The sequence below is a fragment of the Thalia democratica genome, chromosome 2 (genome assembly GCF_965202585.1).
Source record: "Thalia democratica chromosome 2, ktThaDemo2.hap1.1, whole genome shotgun sequence".
Taxonomy (NCBI): Eukaryota; Metazoa; Chordata; class Thaliacea; order Salpida; family Salpidae; genus Thalia; species Thalia democratica.
This window is the reverse complement of record NC_139166.1, coordinates 96,338,174-96,362,755: the sequence shown is the minus strand read 5'-3', so window position 1 is coordinate 96,362,755 and position 24,582 is coordinate 96,338,174. Positions and strand designations below refer to the sequence as shown.

Sequence of the window (24,582 nt, the reverse complement as noted above, 5' to 3'; positions counted from 1 at the left end):
ATAATAATTTTTAAAAGTCTTAAAAAAAACTTCAGAATTAAGGATTGCTACAAACCCAGGTTTCTGTAACATGCCAACTAATTATCGATTTTTATTTTTCGAATTTTAATCAGTATTAAAAACTAGTGCCAATCATGCTTGACACGAGTTAGTACAGTTTTTAGTGTCACTTTTCGTAATTAAGCTTTAGATTGTAAATATGATCTACAGATTTTTCAGAAATTTTTTCAATTAAGTTAATAAACATAAAATCTATGTCTTAACTGATAGAAAAACGTTTGTCAGAGCTAACTAAGATAATATTAATTATATGCTACTTAAGCCTATAATTCATTTAAACCTCAGTTGTTGTGGCGCAGAATCGAAGCTCTGGGCAGCATACAAACTGAAAAATTAGTAAATAGTTATAGAAATATATTTTTTTAAATTTGGGGTATTGGTATGCCTACGTTGTAGAAATACATTAACTTTCTTTGTATAAATAGTAAAACTACTAGGTAAACTAGCAAAAAAAGTTTTTTTCTGATATAACTAATCATTGATTTATGATTTTCTACCAGTGATCTTAAATTTTACTATTAATATGTAAACTCAATAGCTATTTTATTTGTTAACTACAAACTATTAATAAAAAACTTTGGCTTTTACATATTAAGGTAGTTTGAATAAATTATTTAATAACTGAGAAAATAATAGTTAAAGCCACTAGCAAAATTAATTAGTTATGTTGAAAAAAAAATATCAACTTAATAATTATTTTTGAAAAATAAAACTGATATGACGTAGTCAGAAAACTATTAAGAAAATTATTGCTTGTTTTTATATAAACTTTGAAAATTTATAATTATATAGTTTGATCTATGCATTTTAGATATTTGTACTGAGTAAAGCGGTTAATAAGATGTTTATCAAACCTGATATTTTTTGAGCATAAATCAAGTTGTTTAACGTTAAATTTGATACTAAAATGAAAGTTTTATCTTTAAACTGTAAGTAATGTAACATAAAAAAATATTATTAGATTTTGATTACGTGAATTTATTAAAAATGACTAAAGAATGTAAAATAAATAAAAAATCAAAGTGGGTTATAAATGGGACATATACTTAAATATATATGTGGGTTTTATGTTTTAAATTCATTAAGTTTTAACTAATTTAATATTTTTAATCATTTCAAATTCTAAGTTTTTACTAAGACTTTAAAGTTTCGTCTGTATTAATTATTTTTTTACTGTGTTAATTTTCCCTTAAGATATAATTTTATATATCAAAAATGTTTTGTAACTTAAGCTTTCTTATTAATAAAAAAGGACTAACCTGTACTCATACGTGAAAGAAACGATTTAACCTAAACTAGTATGTAAGCAGCTAATCTATTTTCAGAATTTATTTACTATTTTGCTGATAAATTACTTCTACTTTTAAAAAATGAATGTTTGTTTTTTAGATAAGTCTTTTTTTAACAATTACGACATTTTAACTTTAAAAACTCATTTATAATATGCTTAAAAATACTTTTTTGAAAATTCATAAAGCAATTAAATTAGTTTACTCATTACCTTAAGTTGAAACAACTTTAGTATCTTGTTACAGAAAAAGAAAAAAAATGTTTAGAGCTTTTTCGAAACAATACTAAAAAAACGTAAGTAAAAATATTATTAAACGAACTATTTTGTTCTGTAAAAATAACATATATAATCGATATTTTAAAAATAATTTTTACAAAACCACGTTAATGCTTTTTTTTTAAGTTGTTGTTGATTAAATTTGTTTTTTACACAAAGTATGCGTTCTTACAATCAATTAGTATATATACTATCCAACAATTTTTTTTATTACAATTTCAAATTATTAAAGAGTTATTTAATACCACATTATTTGTGATACAATTGACGATGAAATAACTTTAGAAAACGAATGTATTTAGTGACAATATACCAAAAACAATCTTAGTTATAAATCTCGAATTTAAAAAAAAGGTTGATAATACCAATTCGATTATTAGACCACAGGATTAGGTAGACCGAGGTAGCTAAGATTAAAAAACTATTACTAAATTTATAAAAAAATTAACAAAAGAAAATTGTGTAGTTTTTCTATTAATGTTGTTACTACCTTCACATGAACAAATTTTTTATTAATAGATAGGAAAAAATTTTCTTAAAATTTATTTTTTTTAACTATTTTGTTTGAAATCAATATATAGTTATTTACTAACCAAAATTTACACACACAATAATTTTTGGCAAAACTTAAAAAGTATTTTGTGTTAATATATGAGATCGTTTACAATTCAATATTAAAACATGTTCGTTATCTTCTCTCAAATATAGCCAAAAATTTCAAGTATTAAATAATCTATAAAGTAAAATTTTATTGAATTAGAGCTACTTTGAAGTCTAACAAGCACAAGAATATTGTGACTTGTTATAAAAAACTATAAAAAAAACAAAAAAAATAAACAATTCTAGATGTGCTTCTTTTAACGTTTTTAATTTAGAAAAATGCTAATTTGCATTAAAAAAATTGGAAAAATTTTGCGAAATAATCCTTAAAATCTTTGATTTTTAAAAACTTTCTATTTTAATTGAATCTTGTGCTTTTTAGATGCCAGTGCTTATTAATATATTTTATTTTTTAGAGAATGATCATAAAAGTTTAGAGATGTAATAAAGCTAGTTTAAAACAATTTGTTTGGTATAAATACTATGTTATTTCAATAAACTTTTATCTTAACCAGCTATTTTTTGTATAAAGTAACTTAGCTTTATATTTAAATTCTTTAAATATACTTTTTACTTGTGTAATTCTATCAACTTCATATTTTTTTTAAGATATAACATCAATTAAGAATTTATAAATCCTTTTGTATAGACAGTGTCTTAAATAATTACGATTAAAACAGCAAAAATGTAGTAAACATGCAAACAATACTTAAAAATTTTATATAGATACTTTTTTAATTTAAAGAATTAAAATTTAAAGAATATTTTGTGTAATGGAAGCTTTACTAGATTTATAAAAATTAAATCTCATGGTAATATTTAAACACTTTAGAATTTTAATTTCTTATAAACAAATATTTTATTCTTTTTACTTTATACTTAACAATTTAATATTAAAGTTTTATTTGTGTGAATCAAGTACTAATTGTTTTGTTAATTCATATTCTTTTTTTCTAAATATTGATTTTTTTTAAAACACGGAACTACCTTAGTAAAAGTAAATCTATTATTATCTTTAAAATTTTTTACAGATATTTTTTAAAATAATTTGAGTGTAGTACTTTTAAATTTCTTAATTATTCTTCTATTTTTATAAGCTTATAGTCTTGAAATATCAAATGAAACTTTACAAAACTAATAACTATCTATTTATTATCACATCAATTGTGAACAAAATGGAAAATAAAAGCTAAAGTAACTTTGATTATAGATATTTATCTAACGTTGCTTTATAAAAACTTCTGACGTAACAAATTTAACAAAGAAATTTAGATAAGTTTGTATATAAATTACTATGATTTATGAATATTTACTTACTTTGAGATGTTCAATATTTGTAAAAGAGATGCAGTTCAAAACTTTCACGTTATTTGATTTCATTTTTGCATTATAATGTTTCTTACATTAATGTTTAATCACACAAAACAGTGGATTAAAATAAACTTAATCCTGGCATGTACTTTATTTTAGTTCAACCATTTTTTGTGCTGAAATAGAAAGCTTGAAATTTTTATTGAAAAATGAGTGTTTTTGATTAGTTACAAATGTAGAGTAGGCTAGTACAGTAAAGAAATTAATAAATGCTTAACTATGATTACTTTTTAATGACTTTCTTACTAAGGTTTGCCTGAATTTTAACAGTCGTGCACTCAAATAAACAGTAGAAGTCCTAAGTTCATTATTATGATGTTTTTGTAAAAATTTTTATTATGTTTTAAATTTATGGCACGAAGAACTTATTTATTTGAAAAAAAATACTATGATAGCTAAAGTTTTATACTTTTTATATGATTTCAACTAAATTTATTTTTAATTTAAACATTTTTTTATTTTTTTTTCAATTTTGAATAATTTTTTCTAAATAATCTATCAATATACATTTTTCATAAATAAACAGACTATTTAAGAATAAATTTTAGATTTTACACAATGTAAATTTTTCTAAACTGTGTACTTAAAATCATTAAAAAAAAAATTAAGCGAAAATACATTATTGACGTGACAAAGGAACTTTTGCGTTTTTTTCCTAAGTTTACTATAAATACTATCTTAGATTTAAACATAGACTTGGCTTGCATTCCAATATTTGTACTGCACTAAGCAGTTTATAACAGAATAAATTTAAACTAAAATTAAATCAGTAAAAAAACTGACGACAATTTTTAAACTTTTTGACTATACAAAACTTTTAAAGTGAGAATGAATTAAAATAATAATTTCATTTTGATTACAAAAAAAAATAATACAATTCTAGATATAATTTAATAACTAAATAAAACGGATTAATATGTACGTAAAAAATGTTTTCAATTAATTTTAAATATAAATTTTAATGGGCTTAAACAGATAAAAAGCAATAATTTTAAATGGTTAAACCTTAATTTGTTTATAATGAAATGTTTTTCAAATTTTCAAAGAAAGTACAAATAACAAACTATTAATTTTTTTTTTTTATTTATGCATAACTCATGAGCACAAAACGTTATTTTTAAAACAAACGCTTTGAAATTTTCAAAATTTGCTCCTTCTTTTCAAGTTAAAACTCAAACTCATCCTCTTAAAAACAACAATATGAGTATAAACCTTTCATATACAAGTAATAAAAATAACTGAGTTGGTACATGCTACTTTAACAACAAAAAGAATTATTCGTATTTAACAACAAATTGATTTTCTGAAATATTTTTGCAGTAAAACTTGAACACTTAAAAACGTTTTAATGTCAAAATAAACTAATAATGTCACAAAAAAAAAATTCTAATAAAATTTTCGAAAACTATTTACATATATTTTATCTGAATCGTATTAATGTTCTAAACATTAACTTATCAATTTGTACCACGAGAAGTTCTGATTTAGAACAACTTTGTTACTAAACACAAAAAAACCTTACCAAAATATTACGGTGAAATTTGTACTGCTAAATGAAGTTTAAAAAAAACTAAAATTGAATTTATCACTAATTTTTTATAGTCTTTTGAACTAAGTTAAACTATTTTTGATTAAGTATATTGTGACTAAAATAATATTTTTTATTTTTAAACAGAATAGACTGATAAGTAACAAATAGTAATTTATTATTACGATCCTAACTAAGTCATACAAAATAAAAACTAAAAGACTAAGTTAATAAAGTTATTTAAACACAGTACTAATCTTCTTGATAATTCATTATGTAGGTACAAATTTTCTGTTGAGAACACACAATTAGACTGTTTTAAAGTAAGTTATAAAAAAAAAATTAATAAACTACTAAATACAAAACAGTTCGATTTGTAAATTTTAAACATAACTCATAGACCAAATTATAAATTGCCTAAATAATTACAGTTTATTACAAAACTGATAAAATTTATTTGATATTAAAATTTTGGTTGTAGCAAAGTTTTAACTTTGCTATGCATAATGGGAATTAAATTTAACTAAAAATATAGTGATATAAAGTAAAAAAGAATTTTCAGTACTAACATTACTAACTAACTACTGACATTAGTAAATTATTTAAATTGTTTTCAACCGGAGCACTTAGGTCAAAGTATAATAAGTATTTGTTTTGGTAATAGCGTATTTAACGTCATTATTTTACGTGGCAAAAACATCTTACAGAAAATCATCTCGTAACTTACATTATCAATAAAAAAATATATGAAAAAATTCTTAAAATTGTTTTGAGTTTTGTTAAAACGTCAAAAAGAACAATTTAAGTTAATATGTTCATAAAAAAATTATCTAATATTAATAAAACTTCATATATTATTGATATTAAGTTAATAACAACTTTTATATAAAACAATATATTAGCTTAATGATATGAATTCCTCATTTAACATGAAATATGAAGAAAAACTTTAAAATATGAAAAAGTCGTAAATACTATGAATTATGCATAAAATCACCTAAAAATGTTTTTCAACCTCGCTTTTTATAGAGAGTTAAGCTGTAAGTAAAATTGTAAAAATATTTAACTGAACTTATAATGTGTTAAAGGTGGTACATTGATTATTTAGACTTAAGTATAAAAGTCAGTGTAAATTATATTACAACAAATATAATTTGAATAGGCATTCTATGTGAAGTTAAAATTCATTCAATATAAAAAAATTAATTGTGGTAAGACTTTTTTTGTGAAATTAAACTAAAATCAAAAATTATTTAAATGTCATTAAAACGAAATCTGCGGCCCGCGTATTTTTGAAGCTTAAATTTCGGCTTGCAAGCACCAACTAGCTGCTGATTCCTAAAATAAGCATGAACAAATAAAAAAAACTGTAATTGTTCTTCGTTGAAGTGTTTGTAATCAAAGATAGCCGAAAGTTATTATGCAGATTTTTATAAAGTTTTAAATAAATTTGAACAACTTTATTTTTGAATTATTTAAAGTATTAATTTATAAAAGACTACTAATCTAAAAAATGACATGACTTTGTCATGAAGTAGCAAAAAGGTTTACTTCTTTATATGTTTAGAACGTTATAATAATTGAATTTTTTAAAGAAATGGTCAATTAGTAAAACAACTTGTAGTTAAGAAAAATTGTAATATTTTAAACTAAAACATTGTTTTTTATGTACAGTTTGATGACGTCTTAACAAAATCTTAAAATTTTTAATGACGTCTTAACAAAAATACTGCTAAACTTAATCTATTCTTATTGCATAATATTAAAACAAAAATTTTTTATTACTCATTGGAACTTCGGATAAAATTTTGACTGCTGAATCAGCGGTTCTAAACTTATTTGTAAAAAAGCATAACAAATACTCTTTACTACTGTAGTTTTTAAAACAACATACAATATTACAATCTTATTTAATGTAATAATTACTTTGACATTGCAGATACAAATTGTTTTATAAGATTATTGCTTTGAGTATAAGGGTTCTTTTTTAATTGTTTACACATTAGATGTAAATAATTTTAATTTTTGATCATTCTTTACTCACATTTAACAAATATAAAACCATAATTTTCAAAAACTAAGACTGTATATTACAGATTGATGATATAAAAAGTATAAAGCTTTATTTACAAGTTATAGCAATAACTTTTTTTATCATTTTAATTGAGTTTTTTTTAATTTTTTTAATTTTAGTTGGTTTTTTAATTTTAGCTACAATCAGATTTTTTGTAAAAAAAAATATTCTTATGATATGAAATTAAGTTCGTAATTTTTAAAGTATACCATTTATATCAAAGTAGCTAATTAACTATAATTTTTTAGATTTAAACTAAATTTTAAATTTAAATATACTCTTTCTGTACAATAACCTTTATAACGTGATTCCTAATTAATCATTATATAACGTGTCTTATACAAAAAAATTAATCACGTTTTTAAAAATTTTCATCAATTTTTTTATAGATTTTCATTTTAATATTTTATTTTTGCAGTATCATAGTTTGAAAATTCGTTTTGCGGTGATTTTGAGTAACTGTAAATTCTTTAATTAATAAATTAATAAATATTTTAAGCAGTGTTATGTTTAATAATACTGTTCTAATATATTTCATTTAGGAAATTTGTATTTCAAGTGATGTTTATTAGATTAAATTTTTAAGGCATTTTTTACTAATTTATTTATTATTATACTATTATCTAATTGATGTTACTACTATAAATAAGTTAAAACACAATTATTTTACTATACGATTAGACATACTAAAATTAAAGTTCATAAGAAAGTTTTTACTTAAATAACATTAATTACGTGCAAAAGTGACCAGTTATATACATTTTGTTATACACCCAAATTTAATCTTAAAATTTTAAGTTAGTAATGACGTAACAGAATTGTTGCTAGAATAACTTGATTTTTTTTCATTTATAATAGTTGTAACAATTTTGTTTTTGACTTCTTTGAATAGTTTGTTATTATTTGAATATAAGTTATTTTGTTTCATATTGTGTTGCTAGTAAAGTGTATAGAATTTTTTATCTTTTTGTGTTAGCTTATCATGATTTTCTCATATATTTATTCACTGAAAATATACATTTAACTTACAGACTCCATTTCAATTATACATCAGTTTAAGTTCAAAAAACACTTATACACATATTAGAACGATAGTTTTAAGTTCAATAGACACTTTATAAACCTACTTTCATTTAAACATTAGTACAAGTTCACTAAACGGTTTATAAACCTATCTTAAGTTAAAAAGTATTATAAGATCTATAAACACAATTAAACCAATTAGAATAATAGTCAAGTTCATTAAACACTTTATAAAACTACTATTTAAGTTAACTAATTAAACAATAGCTTATGGACTAACCTATGATTGGCTCGTAATAGTCAGTAAACCGCTATACCCGCGCTACATATATATCCAAGCAAACATCTTAAAAAGTTTAAAGTTATAGTTTAAATTTAAAGGCTATTTCATTTTTTTTAGTATTTAATACCTACAGTACCGTATATACACTACATGCTAGAAATACTGCTAAACTAAGTGCTGGCAATATGATTCCTCTTAATTTTTTTAAGTATTTTTTTTATGTTTTTAATTTCAAGTTAAAATGTATTACTTATCAGTTTCCTTAGAAAGTTAGAAATTTTTTAGAGTTTTAATCATTTAACGCAGTTTAAAAGAAATCAAAATTATGCTGAAGATAAACGTAAGTTGCTTAAAAATTTTAATTTAAAAACCCAATTTTCTGTAATACAAACAGTTGAAAATGAAGAAGCTTGATGTTAATGTTTAAAAAGTAGCCAAAAATTTAATAAGTATTTTTTCAAAACTTGAACGATTTATTATTCATACGTAACAAAAGATTTGTTGTTCAAAAGTAGGTACTATTGTTTTAATTTTTCTGTAGAGCGATAAGCTAGGTTAAGTAAGAAAACAATTTTTAATATCTTCTTTTCTTTTACAATTTTGTGCCTAACTTTAAGCAACAATTTTTTTATTGATTGAAATTTATTTAATCAAAACTTTAATTAATATAAGAAACTGCAAACAAATATAAAACAAAGCAGCAAATAAAAATAAAAAAATGAATCCGGTACATCTTTTGTAACTTATCTATTAATGACAGACAAACCAAATTGTACCCATTAAAACATTTGATAAATTTCTGTTTAAATTAAAATTTTTCAGGAAAATATTTTGTTATTACAATCTCACACATAAAGATTTTAAAAACTGACAAAAATATTTCTAAAAAATTTTTATCTAACATGACAGTTATACAAGTTTGACAAGTATCAGAAACAGTCAAGTTTTATGATAAACTAGTTTACACATTGTTTCGTTCGAATCTACACTTTTTGTAATAAATTAAATAATTTTCAAACTAAAGCCCATTAAATAAAAACAATTATGATCATAACTGTTGAGCTTTGCCCAAAAATCTGAAATACAATTTAAATGTGATTAGTTTACTAAGAAGCTTTAAAGTTTTTGTTTTTCATTTGGTAAACTTTATAACATAAGTAAATAAAAACTAATTAGGTTACCAACAAGTATAAACAGTTTTAACTGCTATGAGCTATAGTAGTATACATAAATCAACATAATGAAACGTGAGTTGTTGTTAAAATTATAACTTAATTTAAGCTTAGGCTTTAAAATTGTTTTACAGCAATTTCGTTGCTACGCCATTGATTTAAACGTGTAAATAAAAGACTTAATGTTTCATGAAATTACTTTTAAATTTTTTCTCAAAATAAGATAAACAGGATCTAAGATTACTATATAAGTATTTGTAATTTAAATTAAATCATTTTAAAAAACGTTATACTAAATAAGATTCAATGCATAACGTCTTGAACATTAACGTTAAGCAATATCCAAGTGGTGAAACGACTATCGAAAGATTTTTTAATTCAATTAGATCGTAAAGCCAATTATTTTGAGTTTTTTTTTAAATTCAATGGACAATTGACTTTTCCGAAATACAATTTGTTATAAAATATAAAACGTCATTTAAACATAAATTTGCTTTTTGAAGAAATTTGTTTGCTTTTTGATAACGACTGTTTTTTATTTCTTAATTTACAGAAAATAAGCGCTTAAATACAAACTAGCATAATCATTATAGTAAACCAAAAGTTCAAAATTTTACAAGTTCAAATTTTTGTAGACACCAAAACTTTTAACTGTTTAGGTTTAGTTAAGGTCGCAGGGGTGCACGATAGTTCTAATTCTGACTATTATATTTAAACAATTAAGATTCTGATATTTTTTATAAATGGACGAAAATTATAAAATAAAAATTATTGAAAAAAACAAACGTATGCAGGTTTAATAAATACTCCTCACCATTTTTATTTTATTTTTCAAGCAAACAATTCAAATGTAACATCTATTTAGTACTAGTTAAGGTTTATTTCGAGTTTTTGCTTATTACGTTATATTTTTTTTAAACCAAAATTTTATGTGGTACAAATTTCGTGTATATTTGTGTGAGTAACATTGATCAAATTTAGAAAGAATTTATGTTAAATGATTATGAAAAGTGATTGAACTGTTGATACTACGTTATTAGTAGTCTTTAATATAATAATATTTATAAAAATAAACTTATTTGAAAACCCCTACCCAACGTATAAAACTAGTGTAAATTATTAGGAAGATAATTAATTGTTAGTTACGTTACAATAACATAAACTAATATTTTTTTTAAACAAATTAAATTTACTTGTGCTGATTTTTTTTTTTTTAAATATATAGAACATATCAAACGATGTTGATCGAATGTGTTTAAGTTTGTACATTGCTTCACTAGAAGTTATTTTGTAAAAGTGTTAACAAACAAAGCAACTTTACGTAAATACAACTACTTTAAATATTTTCATAATGTTTTTTATTAAGATTAATGTTACATCAATAGTATATGACGATACGTTTTTAAACCTAAATTTGACTTGTTTAAAACTTAAAGTTTTCTAATATAGCTAAAGTACAAACAAAATATAAGTACTTCAATACTAGCTTAGATATAAGTAGTTAGTTGTATACAAAATACATAATATATTTAATATTTATAAGGTTTAGTACAAATTAAAATTAAATTGTTATTTATAGATACATATAATAGATTTACTAAGTAAGTATTATTAAAGTTAAAAAAATCAACAAGTTAAGTAATATTTAAGTATAGTTTATAACTAAAATATATGGAAATATATATAATCAAATGGTTTATTTATAGTGGATTATAAACAGTTCTTAAAGTTTTAGTTTATTTGCTTGCTAATAAAGATTTTTAAATTACTTTAAGTAGAATAACTTTTAGAATATAGGCTTAATTGGTTTTTATGCAAGTCGTATCTTTGATTTTAAATATATATATATTTAAAAAACTTCATTACATGTGGTTTAGTAAAGTTTATTCTGAATCTAGCCTCGTAATTAGGTTAGTATTTGTTTATTTTGAGGTTTAAATTTTATTAATTACAAATTGCTTTACGCAGCACAAACACTTAAAAATAAAAATTAACAATGCTTTTAAGTTGTTAAATTATTATAAAAAATTTTAAAATAGCTTTAAAATTATGAATACGTAATTACATTTTTAACATAACAAAATGTTTTTAATTAAATTTAAAGTTTAAAGGACATTTTGAATAACCTTTTAAGAAGATTATCTAAAAAAAGATCAAAAATTTCTTTAGTTTTTGGTAGTTTAACTGCTACTATTTTGCATCATAGTATAGTTATTTTTCATAGCATTATTAGCAACTAAATTTATTTTATGTAAAAAAATGTACCGCACAGATTATTTTTAAACTTTAAGATACGTTCATATGGTTTTGTTCAATGAACAGTAATAATTAAAAACTTCTAATCATACAAAATTGCAAGAATAAATTTATATAATTACTTTATAGTGACGTAACGACTGTCATACTGTAAACATTTAAACTAAATTTCGTATATTAATGTAAGCAGATTAGTAATAAAATAGTGGTAACTTTTTTTTTAAAGTTTGTACTGCAGATTGCAGTTTAAAACTCTTATAACTTTTATTACAGGCTGATTGTCGCACTGATAAATTTAGAGCTACCGCTCTATAATATTAAACATATAAATTATAAAGTTATTAGAAAATAAACATTTGTGTAAACTTTAACTTTCTTAAACTCGATTGTTGTTAAAGGAAATAAAAATATTAAAACTCGAATGATATTGATAACAGATTTTTAACAAGTTTTATCAGCTTGGATAGAACTTTTGTCTGAGACTTTAATAAAGTCTGGTAGTAAAAGTTAATAGAATTTTTGAAACATAATTGAAATGAAACACTATTATTTTATGATTACCATCTAAACTCATACTAACAAGTTTAGTTGTTTTACGTTTTTTTTTATAAAGTGGTACGTATCTTATTTTTATCAGCTTCTGACTCACTTAATTGATTGAATTTTATGGGTTGGTTTTTCTAACTGCTTTGGATGTTATATAAGGTATGGTCGATGGTACATTTAATTCATTGGTACTCTTTATCATAACTAATTCCTAACTTATTAAATAATTATCTTATAAGTACTAATTTCTATTTGAGTATAGTTTAAAAAAATTAGGCAAGACAATAAATAAATATTTTTTTCTTGGTTGAATTTCACAGTCTAATTACAAGAATGATAAAGTCTGTAATACAAAACATAATTAAAACTAGGTAAATACTTATACATCTCCCCACAGATTTTATCTACGAAGGAGATAAAAAGATAAATTTACCTAGCAAAATAAAATTATTATAAAACCATTGGTTACAACTTAAACACATTTTTAAGGTCTAAAATTCAACGAAATTAAACTCAAAAACACAAAAACATTAAAAAAATTACGATTAACTTAGTTCACTATTAAATTATTTTTTTAAACAAACTACATCATAAACAAACAAACTATAACAAAAAGTTTGAGACTTAATCTTTACTTTTCTTCACTCAGTTGCTGAACACAAGCATTCAAAAACATAATTGCTACACCGATTTGAACTTTTCAGCTTTGAAGAACGAAACCACACGCCATTCATCTAGTTACCTTGAAACTTTACTTAAGTTGCCGATAAACATCTTTCTCATAATTTCTACTTCAACCAAAGTAGAAGGTGCATTACTGATAGTATTAAACACTGAGGAAATACTGCTACATTTGTTTTCAAAATGCTCGATACCAACCAACATTTCGAATTTTTTAAAGTCAATCTCTGCGTCCTCATCCAAGAATACTTTGAAGAGTAGCTCTTGGACAAGTCTGCTGCTCTTTTTTTTCAATTAAAATAATTTTTTATACTAAAGTCTTAAAATATTGTTTGAGAAAACATTTTTATAAAGTTAAAACCTCAGAAAAACCTTATAAGATATTCATTAAAAATAATAAAATAAAACTGTAGTTCTAAATATATTTTCTCGCGACCTACTTATCTCTCCTATTGTTTAAGCCTCCATGTCAGCGGCTTATTAATTAGCCAGAATCTAGCATGAAGTCAACACCCGATATTTTATAGAGTCAACTTATATCACCTATTGTGGGGGATACTTGCAATTACGGGGATTAATTACTGAGAAATTTAATTAGCAAATAGGTAACTAAACTGTTGGGTATTGATATTTAGTTTAAACATGCCAATGGCTTTATAAGTAAAACATTTTTAAAAGAAAGGATAATGATTTCTACTCAACGCCGTATATCAGAAAAAGAAAAGTATCGATTCACTTTGTTTAATTTTGGGTAGCAGGGAGCAAAAGATTAAGTATATAACTAATTAGTGAAGAGTTATATCTCATTTTCAGCTGCGATATTTCCGTTAAATTTTTTCAAATGGAAATAATCTTAATTTTTTTTACAGATACATAACTCTACTTGTGAAAAACTACATATTTTTGAAAATTAATCCGCGAAGTTGCGCAGCAGGATATTATGTTTACTTAGACATATATATTTGTGAGTTAAAGGCAAATTTGTCAAAATTTAATTCCTAAATGCAAATATTTAGCTTATTTTTGTAATAATAAAATAAATTTATTTAACTAAAAGTAAAAAAAAAAGTAAAAAAAGGTGTTGGTATGATAATATAAATTTATTATAAAACATTTAATAACTTACTTATATAGCATATGTGATTTTCGTACATACAGACTTTTTTTTTTTTTGATTTATTGTTTGTATAAATTCAACTAGAAGTTTTGATTTCAAGTATATTGTAACGATGTGTTTTTCCACGAATCTGTGGTAAACAAACTTTTGCTCAAACAATTTAGAAAAGAATGTCCCTAAATAAAAAAATAAAATATTCTTATATGTTTATTAAATCAAAACAGTTTACAGTAACAATGTACACGTCAACGAAATTATACAAAGATACGTTTGTTTCTTACTACAGTGGAGGCTAGTAATTTTTTAGTGTAATTATCTAAAACACAGCGCTAAACAGAAACAAATTTTATATCTCGATATCTTGAAAACTTTCCGCAATATTTATACGAAATTAATTTTAGTTTTAAAAAAAATTTAAACGAGCACTTAACTTTAGTTAAATATTTGATCTGATACATGTTTTTTCGTTATTAGCATAAATTGTTATAAAAAGAGTAAAATCTTTAATTCATTCATATAACAAATGATTTCATATGGTTGCAAAATAAACAAATTTTTTACACCTACTTTCTTATTAAAATAAAAATATTAGTGACGTAAGTACAATATTCCAGGTTTTTTGATAAAAAATTTTAGATTTTTTAAACTAGGTTGTTCTAACTAGTTTTTATGTTGATATTTAGTATTAGGCCTTAGCTGAAAACAAGACTTAATTTATACTATAATGTTTAAAATAACAAAACCTTACGTAATAAAATTTAATTTATAGTTAAATTAAATTAAGAAAAAAAATCAATGCTAAGTAAACACTGTTAAGGTAATAGATTACTAGTTTTATATCTAATTTTATAGAAAAGAAAAAAGAGAATAAAGTATACAGAATACTTCTACCACATTAATGCTTATTTACAATACTAATACAGTGTATAGTGCTAGCTGTTTAACATGTGTTTTGAACTTTTTTTATAAGAGTATTCGTTTTAATTTATAGAATTTAAATAATAAATAGATTAACTAAATAAATATCATTACATGCTACTTAATCAAACTACGTGTCTGCTTTGAAATAATAAAACAAAAATAAAATATGAATTAACGAATGTTTTAATACCTTAAAAAACCTAGTACAATTAATTTATACTATTTGTTAACTTGTATAGTAAAATAAAATTAAGAAGTTATAAGTAATGAGTGGCCAATCGTAAGTATTTAATTTAGGTAGCATGATCAAAATATATGAATAGTTGTACAATAAAAAATATAGTAAAAATAAAAAGAAAAATGACTAATTGTTTAATTTTATTCTTTATAAGCATTGTGCACTAGTGGCATATCGTGGTCTTATTGTTTGGGTAATGCAGATTGACATGGGCAGTTTAAAAAAATTTTTAGTTTGAAATTCTTTTGTGCTATATATAATATGTTAGCTTATAGTTTTTATCGAAATATTGTTTATATGTTACTTCTTCTATAAACAAAAGTTTACTATAATTAAATATTTAATTGGTTTATTGGTTAATCCAAAATAAATTTATATATATATAACGTTTACACATGTTTTTTGTCAAATAAAGTTGACAATAGATATCAACTGTGTTTTAAAAAAATTGGTATTACACTAAATTATCTTTTGATGTTTTTTTACATTTATTTGATCAAAAATCGGGATTTTGTTATGTTTGAAATCGTTTTTAGTAATTTGTTATGAAAATTATTTAGTTTTGTAAATTCAATTGATCGTAAATTTTTCAAGTAAATATTGATATAGTGACATAAATAAAGTCACATAAAGATATAAAAACTACATATTTTTCTTTAGAATTCCATTTAGTTTGGCATTAAATAATCATCATATAAATTGATTTGTACTGCTAAATACGGTTTTGAACTGTTTCTATAACTCAAAGTTAAAGTATGTGAATTAAGAAAGCATGAAAATATAAAACTGTTAATAAAATAACGTTATCAAATAATTTTTTTGATGTATGAGTTTTGTGGTTGATTAACAAATCAATATCTGTAATTTTTTTACAATTAATTTTATTTAAAAAAGACTATTATAATATATTTTTCTTTATAATGTAAAAAGGTTTTTAAAATATGTTTACATACAGGTTTGATTAATTTAATTATTTATTGTCACTCTCGTGGTAATTGTCTCTCATTTACTTTCTTCTTTTTCCTTTAAGCGCAGTATAAATTAAAAAAATCGCACGTGATTTAAGCTTTTAGTTTCTACTGCGCTGCCGCAAACTGAAGTCATTGCGGCTTTTCGCTGCACTTAAGTTGTTAATGGTTTTAATGTTGTTTGTCGAGTTTATTTCGATTTTAGAACACTTTGTTGAGTTTGGTTTAAACGTTTAGTTTTTAGTTTCTTTGATTCAAGTATTTTTGTGTTTTTAAGAATTGATAATTTGATTTATTAGTTTTATGTTGTGCATTATTTTATCATCTTTTCGTTTCGCAATTTCATTGTAAATATTATCATTACCACAGATTCGAACTACGTTTAAATTAACATAAATAACTTATTTTTTAAACCTTTAGTAAATAGTAAGTAAGTCATATTAGTTTATTTACGTCAACTAAAATTTAAGTGTTATCTTGGGGCATCTATTATACAAGTAAAAGCGCATATTGTGTTATAAACCAGGCACGTAATAGTGTATAAGTAGAACGCCCCGGTTAGCGACATGGTGACCCAGACGGCCAGTTAGTAATAGCTTGAAATAAATACAGATACCTTCATTAAAAATTTATACGTTTTGTAGATGGTGGTTTAAAAATAGAGTAGAATAAATCTGATTTAATAGTAGTATAAATTCGATAAACTTTATGGCATTTATTTTACCTAGTCATCAGGTCTGTAAAGTTTATAAAAATAAGTTTAAATTTTCTAATTGGTAAAATAACCAAGTAGTTCGAGATTGTGATAGATTTTAGTTGTTTTTTGCAAATGGTAATTAGTTTTATTGTGTTTAATTTAATGTTAAAGTGGTTTGGGAAAGCCTAATCAACATGTGTTAGAATTAAAAACTTTTTGTGGTGTATGATATTTTTGCAATTCATCGTTTAAGCGTTTTTTTAAGGGAATTTTAAATCTTGTATGAGCAAGTTGAAGCAAAAGTCTTGTTTTCAAGTTGTTTCGCCGTCTCGTCAAATAAATTAATCATCTTTTTATCGTTTTACACATTTTATTTAAAGAGAAATGTTCACTAAAAATTAGAATAAAATTAAAGGCTTCTAACAATACAACTTTTCTTATAACATAAATAGTTTTAAACGTCTATAAAAGTTGGCAACTGTATTTTGAACTCAGTACAATTACAATAATAAGAACCTGACAACATAAACATAAACTTGATCTAATAGCTCATACAGTTGTAGTCTACACTCAATATGTTGTAGTCTACCCTTGTTTTATTCTTTTAAAAGGGTTGTTACTAGTTTGTATATTACAACTTTTGTTTTAAATTACAGTTAAATATAGATATAAAAAGTCGATTGTTTTCAATATTTACAAAGTTTATAGAGCACTTATCTTTAAGTCTACGCTTACAAATTAGTACATCAAAGTTAGCAAGTTATAACAAAGATAGTAAAGATTATTAAAAGTTTTTTTATTTTAAGATAAAACTAATCTTTACAATATTTTTACACATATAAGCTACATAATTTAAAAATAAATATGCTTTTACCATTAAAACTTGATTAATTGTAAAAGATAATACATTGTATGAACAAAATCTTCAAGTAAAATTTTATTAACCAGTTTATTGTAAATAAACTTACTAATGTAAACAAAGATAGTTATTTATCCAATGACTTCTTATGTTTTAGTATTGAAAAACGTTTGTGTGCCTAGAAATTTTAAATTAATACTAAATAATCAACTTGAACCGCTATCAGCAGTACAAATACTAAAATTTATACTTAAAATAGTCTTTATATTTATAAATGTAAATTTAATACAAAATTTACAAAATAATGCGAATTTTCTTTTGATACGTCATTGCGATTTCACCATGTTTTAAGTATTTTAATTTATAAGTATATTTAGTTAGATACTTTTATTTTATTTTACAGTTTGAGGCTTTAATGAATTAGGCACTGTTGAAATTATCGGCATTAGCGACGAAAAAGTATTTATAATTTAGTCAAATTTTGACTGCAAAATACAGTCTGTAATAATATTCTGTTATAAATGAGTAGCACTTTATAAATCAATATAGTGAAAAAAAACTGCATTAACCTTGATACTTTAATACTAGTAACTTCTTTTATTAAAAACTTTATTTAAAGTTATCTATAACTATGTTCTCAAGTACTAAAAATAAGTATGTCGTTTTATTAAATTTTACAGCATTAAGAAACAATTTGAAAAAAACTTTTAATATACCACAATGAAATTTATACTTATATATAGTTTCTTATGTCAATATTGTAATGACGTAATTACAAAAATTACTAAGAAAAAAATAATTGTTTGTAATGTGCAAAAAAGTTTACATCAAACTGATGTTTTGCTTAAGATAATTTTTGATTTTCAGGAGGAACAAACTAATAAAAGTGCCAAAATAAAAAAACTAAGACAATATCAATTAGAGTAAATTGAATCAAACCACGGTTGTTGTGGTAAAAACTGGGATTATAAGTGCTGACTAAAGTTTTTAACTAAATAAGAATATATACAAAACGTTTTCAGCAAAAGTATCAAGCATTATTTTTTACGTAATAAAATTGTTTCAAGTAAAAATTTAGTTTTAATCAAACTATCTTGAATTAAGTAAAATGCCTTTATACAATTACTTTTATTAAAGTCTGATAATAATTGTTCATTTTTACAATATAATACAAAACTTAGATAATTAATAACTGTTTTGTGTTAATTCATTTAATGTTTTTGTCAAGTAAAAAATTAGATGAATTTAATTGTTTTTCTTTTACGCATTTAAAATTGCAAGTGACATTACAAATTTAGATAGAATCATAAAATTTTGAATAGTTGTTATAGTTTTTTGTTGATTCAAAAGTTTTATGTTGAAAATCGATTTTTAGGTTAAACGTATGTGCAATGTTTTTTTATATAGGTTTACTATGTAGAAAATTAACAGCACTTTTCAACGTCATCAAGCCTGTTGATAATCTTTAATAAAAAAATCAGTAAGCTAATTTTCGTGGTTTTAATATTTCAACACATATAAAAATAGTTAACTTCAACACAGTAATTTTTACCACATTTTATTTTTTCAGTACAATCACCAATAAGTCAAAAAGAAACCGCTCTGCGCAGTACAAATACTTATAAAAAATACAAGTACAATGAAAAAATTATTAAGGTATTTATTAAAAAATTTTCACACTTATTGATAAAAATGTTGTTGGTACGTCATTACACGTTTTATTTTTATAAAAATAATTTTTAGATTGTAACCAAACTGTATAAAGTAATATCAGATCCTATTTTAGATGTTTTTAATTTTTTATACGTTCCTTGTCATAATCAATATAACAAGCAAATGCAGTATTAAACTCTTTTTGGGGATGAGTATTTGTGTTAAAAGTTAGTTTTAGCCTTGTCAGTCAGATTAGACTTAGTTAGTTAGTGTTAAATGTAAATTTTAAACTGTTTAACGCAGTACAAGTATAAGTATACAAAAGAAGTACAATTGTAGAATTGTGAGGGGAAAATGAAAGAAAACTTTATAAATTATTTCTTTGTGAAAATGTTGTTGAAACATCTATGAAGTTTTTATAACTAAAATTGATTTTTGACTTGTAACTAGATTTTTTTTCACAATTTTGTTTACTTTTGCATTTACTTGTATTACAGCTTTGATTAGTAAAACATAACTACTTAGGAAATTACTAAATAAAAACTACTTAAAAGTATACAAGTAGAACAGTATAATGCAAATATAACATGTATAATAAAAGTTTATCTTATATTAAAAACTAATAGTTGGTAGATTAACTATTTTAACTACCTCATTTTCAAGTGATTTTATATAAATATAAAATTTATACCAACTAAAAGCGATAATATTATTACTTGGAGCTTATCACTTGACACTTTTTTTTTAGTTATAATTCGCGTAAAATTAATCAATTTTTCAGATATAATCAAAATTTTTATTCAGCTTTTTTCTTTAAACAAATAAATTTGCACATTCTTTGTTTCAAAATTATGATAAACATTTTAAAATTTGCGTGTATATCACGCTTACTATTCATTATTTCTTAAAATTTTTTTTGTATAGTTTCTTTTTATTAGTTTCATGTTCAAATTTGCTTTGCACGGTATAAATATAAGTTTAATAAGACAACACTAAATAAAAACTATCACATTTTAGATAAAATTATTTACAAAAATAAGTACTTATTTTAAATAACGATATTACGGTTTCTTATTTGTTAATTCAACTTTTTAAGTTGTAAACTACATCGTTCAATTTACTATTTTTGCTGGTATTGAATACTGTGCCACAGGAAAATTAAAAAAAAACTAAAATTATCTAACATATATTAAAAATCATTTAAAAAAAAAAAGTTTTTTAAATTGAAGAGTTTTAAAATTTGAATAATAAATAAAAACTTGATTAAGTTTAATACTCTGTTATAATTTTTTAGATGGATCACTGGTTTAATGTTTTATTTCACATGGCGTCACTGCTTAGTTTAAGAAAATTTAAATCATAGTTATCACTACGCAAATATTGTTATGATTACTAAATGCTGTAAATTTTATAAACTGCCGTTTTAATTTTATAAAGAGTATCTATGAGGCTGATTTAATTCTGGTAATTATGCTATGAAGTGAACTGTGTAATTGAAAAATATTTTCAAATGTCTCAATATATATACAATTATAAAAAGTTAGAAATTTTTTTGAAGTAGAAATAATACTTTTTAGAGCTAAAAAACAAACTAACCTAAATAACTAGAAATAATAAGTAAGTATATGAATCTTATATTTGAGCTTATTTCTGTGTAAAATGTGTTTCAATTACAAATTCAATATAAAAACACACTTGTTATAGAAACAAAAAAAAAATTTAATAATTAGACACTGAAAAATTTTTTCTAAGTGTATTATAATAAAAATGTTATTATTTGTATCAAACTGTTTTGCGTAGCATAGATAAATAAGAAAAAATTCAATATTACCTTACCAAAATATCAAAACTATACGAAAAAATCTACAAAATAATTTACTGGAATTTAGTTGTGATCTTATTACGGTTTTATTTGTAAAACGGATTGGTTACTCTACAATAAATAAATTTAAAGTTATCAATATTTGCTTAGTTTAAACATTATGCTACAGGTAAAAACAATACACCTACCTTAATTTAAAGTACTGTGAATTATATAATACCTGTAATATTTTAATATAGGTTGATAAATATTTGCCAAAACAAAATAAGTTTAAACAAAAATATATACTGGAATGTTTAAATTTGTGTTTGTTTTAAATTGATTTTGTAACGCTAAAGTAAATAAAGCAATGTCTACATCAGTTTAGAATAGGGGTGGGCAACGTAAATAGTTAAAGGGCCGGATCCAAAAAAATTAGACCTATGCGGGCCGGAGCATTTCGAGTTAGTGATCTACCGGATTCAGCTGGATCCTTTTTAAGATCCGGATCCTAATTTCAAAATCTTAACCTGATCCGGCTAAATACTAATTTTAGACATAGATCCGGATCCGAATGGAAGCTAATTTGAAAAAGATTTAGATCCTGCTGGATGCTTATTGATCGGGTATTTCTGAATTTTGAACCAATTTTTTAATTACCAAGGTTTTTTAGTATGTAAGTTATATTGATTTTTATTAAGTATTCATAACTCTATATTTTTTTTAACTATGGACCAAATTAATACTAGTTTGTCGTATAAAAACAATAACTTACTTAATAAAAGTTACTAGCGCATTATATTTAAAGCTAAACATCAAATAATTGTTAACTATTCGAAATTATTTAACTTTAGCAATTCTTGGCTGGAGTTTTCATTAATAATATTATTTAGAAGTTAATTAACATTACAATATTAAACTACTACCTTTTAATTCGAAAAAATTGATAAAGATTCATTACATATTTTTGCACGTATATAAGAAACAAAACAACAAATAATTCTGATATAATAAATAATTTACCATAAAAGCGAAAAAAAAATTAAAACATCTCGATGAAACACTTAAGGTTAATCATATATTACAGTTGTTTAAATCTATTTGCATGACGGTTTGGGAAAATCTGCAAGTTCACTGGAATATTGATTAGGTTTGAAATTAGCTAATCCTTGTTGATGTTTATAGTCGGAAATATTTGTTTTCAAATGTACGAACAAAACAACTAGTTTCATGGTCATATTTTGAAGTTGAGAAACTTTTGCTCGTTCAATCATACATAAAATCTTTCTAAAAATCTACTAAAATCAACGAAAATTATATGTAAGATTTAAATTTTCAAATCAACATAAATTAAAATAGTTAAACCTAGATAAGAAATCAATTTGACTAAATATTTTAATATTTTTATTTTCAAAATATCAAACAGTAATGGTCAACTTATGAAAACAAACTGAGTTTTGTACTTTAAATACTATATTATCAAACAATTCATTTAAAATACTTTTATAAAAGTACAAACAAAAAATAACGAAATACTAAAATAAAAAAGAGATTAGTTTATTTTAAACATGATAACCATATAATTTAATATACTCTTATATTAAGATAAATTTGACTAATATAAATATTACTTAACGAAAAAATGACATACAAACTGTCATATATTATTTTAAATATAAAGATTAAAGAGTTAGCATGAATAATTACACTGAAAATAAGTCAATAAGAAATTTGTGGATCATTAAAGTTTTAAACAAATTGTTTGAAATATGGAAGTATATTTGAAGTAGATATTCTCAGTAATGACTGCAGATTGGTATCAGTAAGGTTTGAACGCAGTTTACTTTTCTTTATATCCATGGTTGAGAATGTTTGTTCGAAAATATATGTAGACCCAAAAGGAACAAGTAACTTCATTGCCATCTTTTTTAAATTAACAAACTTTGACTTGTTAACTAGGGCATAAAATCTGTCAAGTTTTTAAATTTAGAACTTTTCTTTTAGTGTACTGTCACATTAAATTTTAACAGTTCTAAGTGTATATTACTAAGTGCGTTTTCGGTGTCAAACGTCAACTATGATGATAAAATATCAAATTCTTCTATTAGTTGTTTAAATTCTGCAAAACGACGACCAAACTGATTATTAAGTGAAACTATTGTCATCAATTGGTTACTACTAAACTTAACCATATAATTAACCAAAAAAAAATTAATACAAAAATCAATAGCAGAAAAGAGTGCAAATTGTAGTCTTAACTTGAAAGACTTTACTAAAATTTAATGTTGAGCAGTTTGAAAGAAAATAATTGTCAATGTTTAAAAAGATTATTTTCTACTTTTTAAACAAGTATAAAAACAACTATCTACACATCTGGGAAAGAGAGCAATTTTTAACACGTCCATTTTTTATGAAAGTCATTATGGTAGGTAAGATCATCAAAATTAATTCAGCAAACAACTGTTTTTGGATAATTTGAGAAAGGATTACTTCAACTGATTCAAAACAGAAAAAGATACTTTAACAAAAGAGTTTTTTTATCACCTAAAAAATAAAAACCCAATTTTACAAACTTTTTCAGGGTCAAAGTCTTACATTTTAGTTTTATGAAAATAATTCTGAAAGGTTTTGTACAAGTTTTGTAATATTTATAATGGCTGGCCGGATTTCATAAAAATTTTGAAAAATGCTTAGCGTGCCGGATCATCTACTCGCGGGCCGGATCAATTTTGTCCGCGGGCCGGATTCCATTTAAATTTTAAAAAGGTTTGGGGGCCGGTCATTTTCACTCTGCGGGCCGGATCCGGCCCGCGGGCCGTACGTTGCCCACCCCTAGTTTAGAAGGATGCTGTTATGAGTAAACCTTTTTGTTGATATATGTTTTTGAATTTGTGATAGAACAATATCACCAGGCATCTTTTGAATATAATAATTAAAATTTAAGCTTAATATCATTAAATAAAAGGCGAAAATAAAATAAAGTAATAATAGATAATTTAAATATTAATAACTTTATTAAAAGTAAAACACAAAAATTCATTGCAAAGCTGAGAATTATTAACAATACTATCATAATTAAGAATAAAATATTTTAGTAGCAAACCTAATTTTACTTATTTTCACTGTCTTAATTATGGGTGGGTGTCAATTTTGCACGAGGGAATACT

The 24,582-nt window shown here is 23.1% G+C and overlaps 1 protein-coding gene across 1 annotated transcript in view; it reads right to left on the bottom strand.

The window, feature by feature from the left end:
• Positions 1 to 330: 330 nt before the first annotated feature.
• Positions 331 to 24,582, bottom strand: part of LOC145829138 (protein FAM200C-like) — a 67,147-nt gene continuing 42,895 nt past the window's right edge. Inside the window, exons 5-6 of the mRNA XM_082936866.1 lie at positions 13,223 to 13,443; positions 331 to 385 (exon numbers count right to left, since the gene is read on the bottom strand). Coding sequence (XP_082792992.1) covers positions 331 to 385; positions 13,223 to 13,443 — 276 coding nt within the window. The remainder of the gene's footprint in view (positions 386 to 13,222; positions 13,444 to 24,582) is intronic.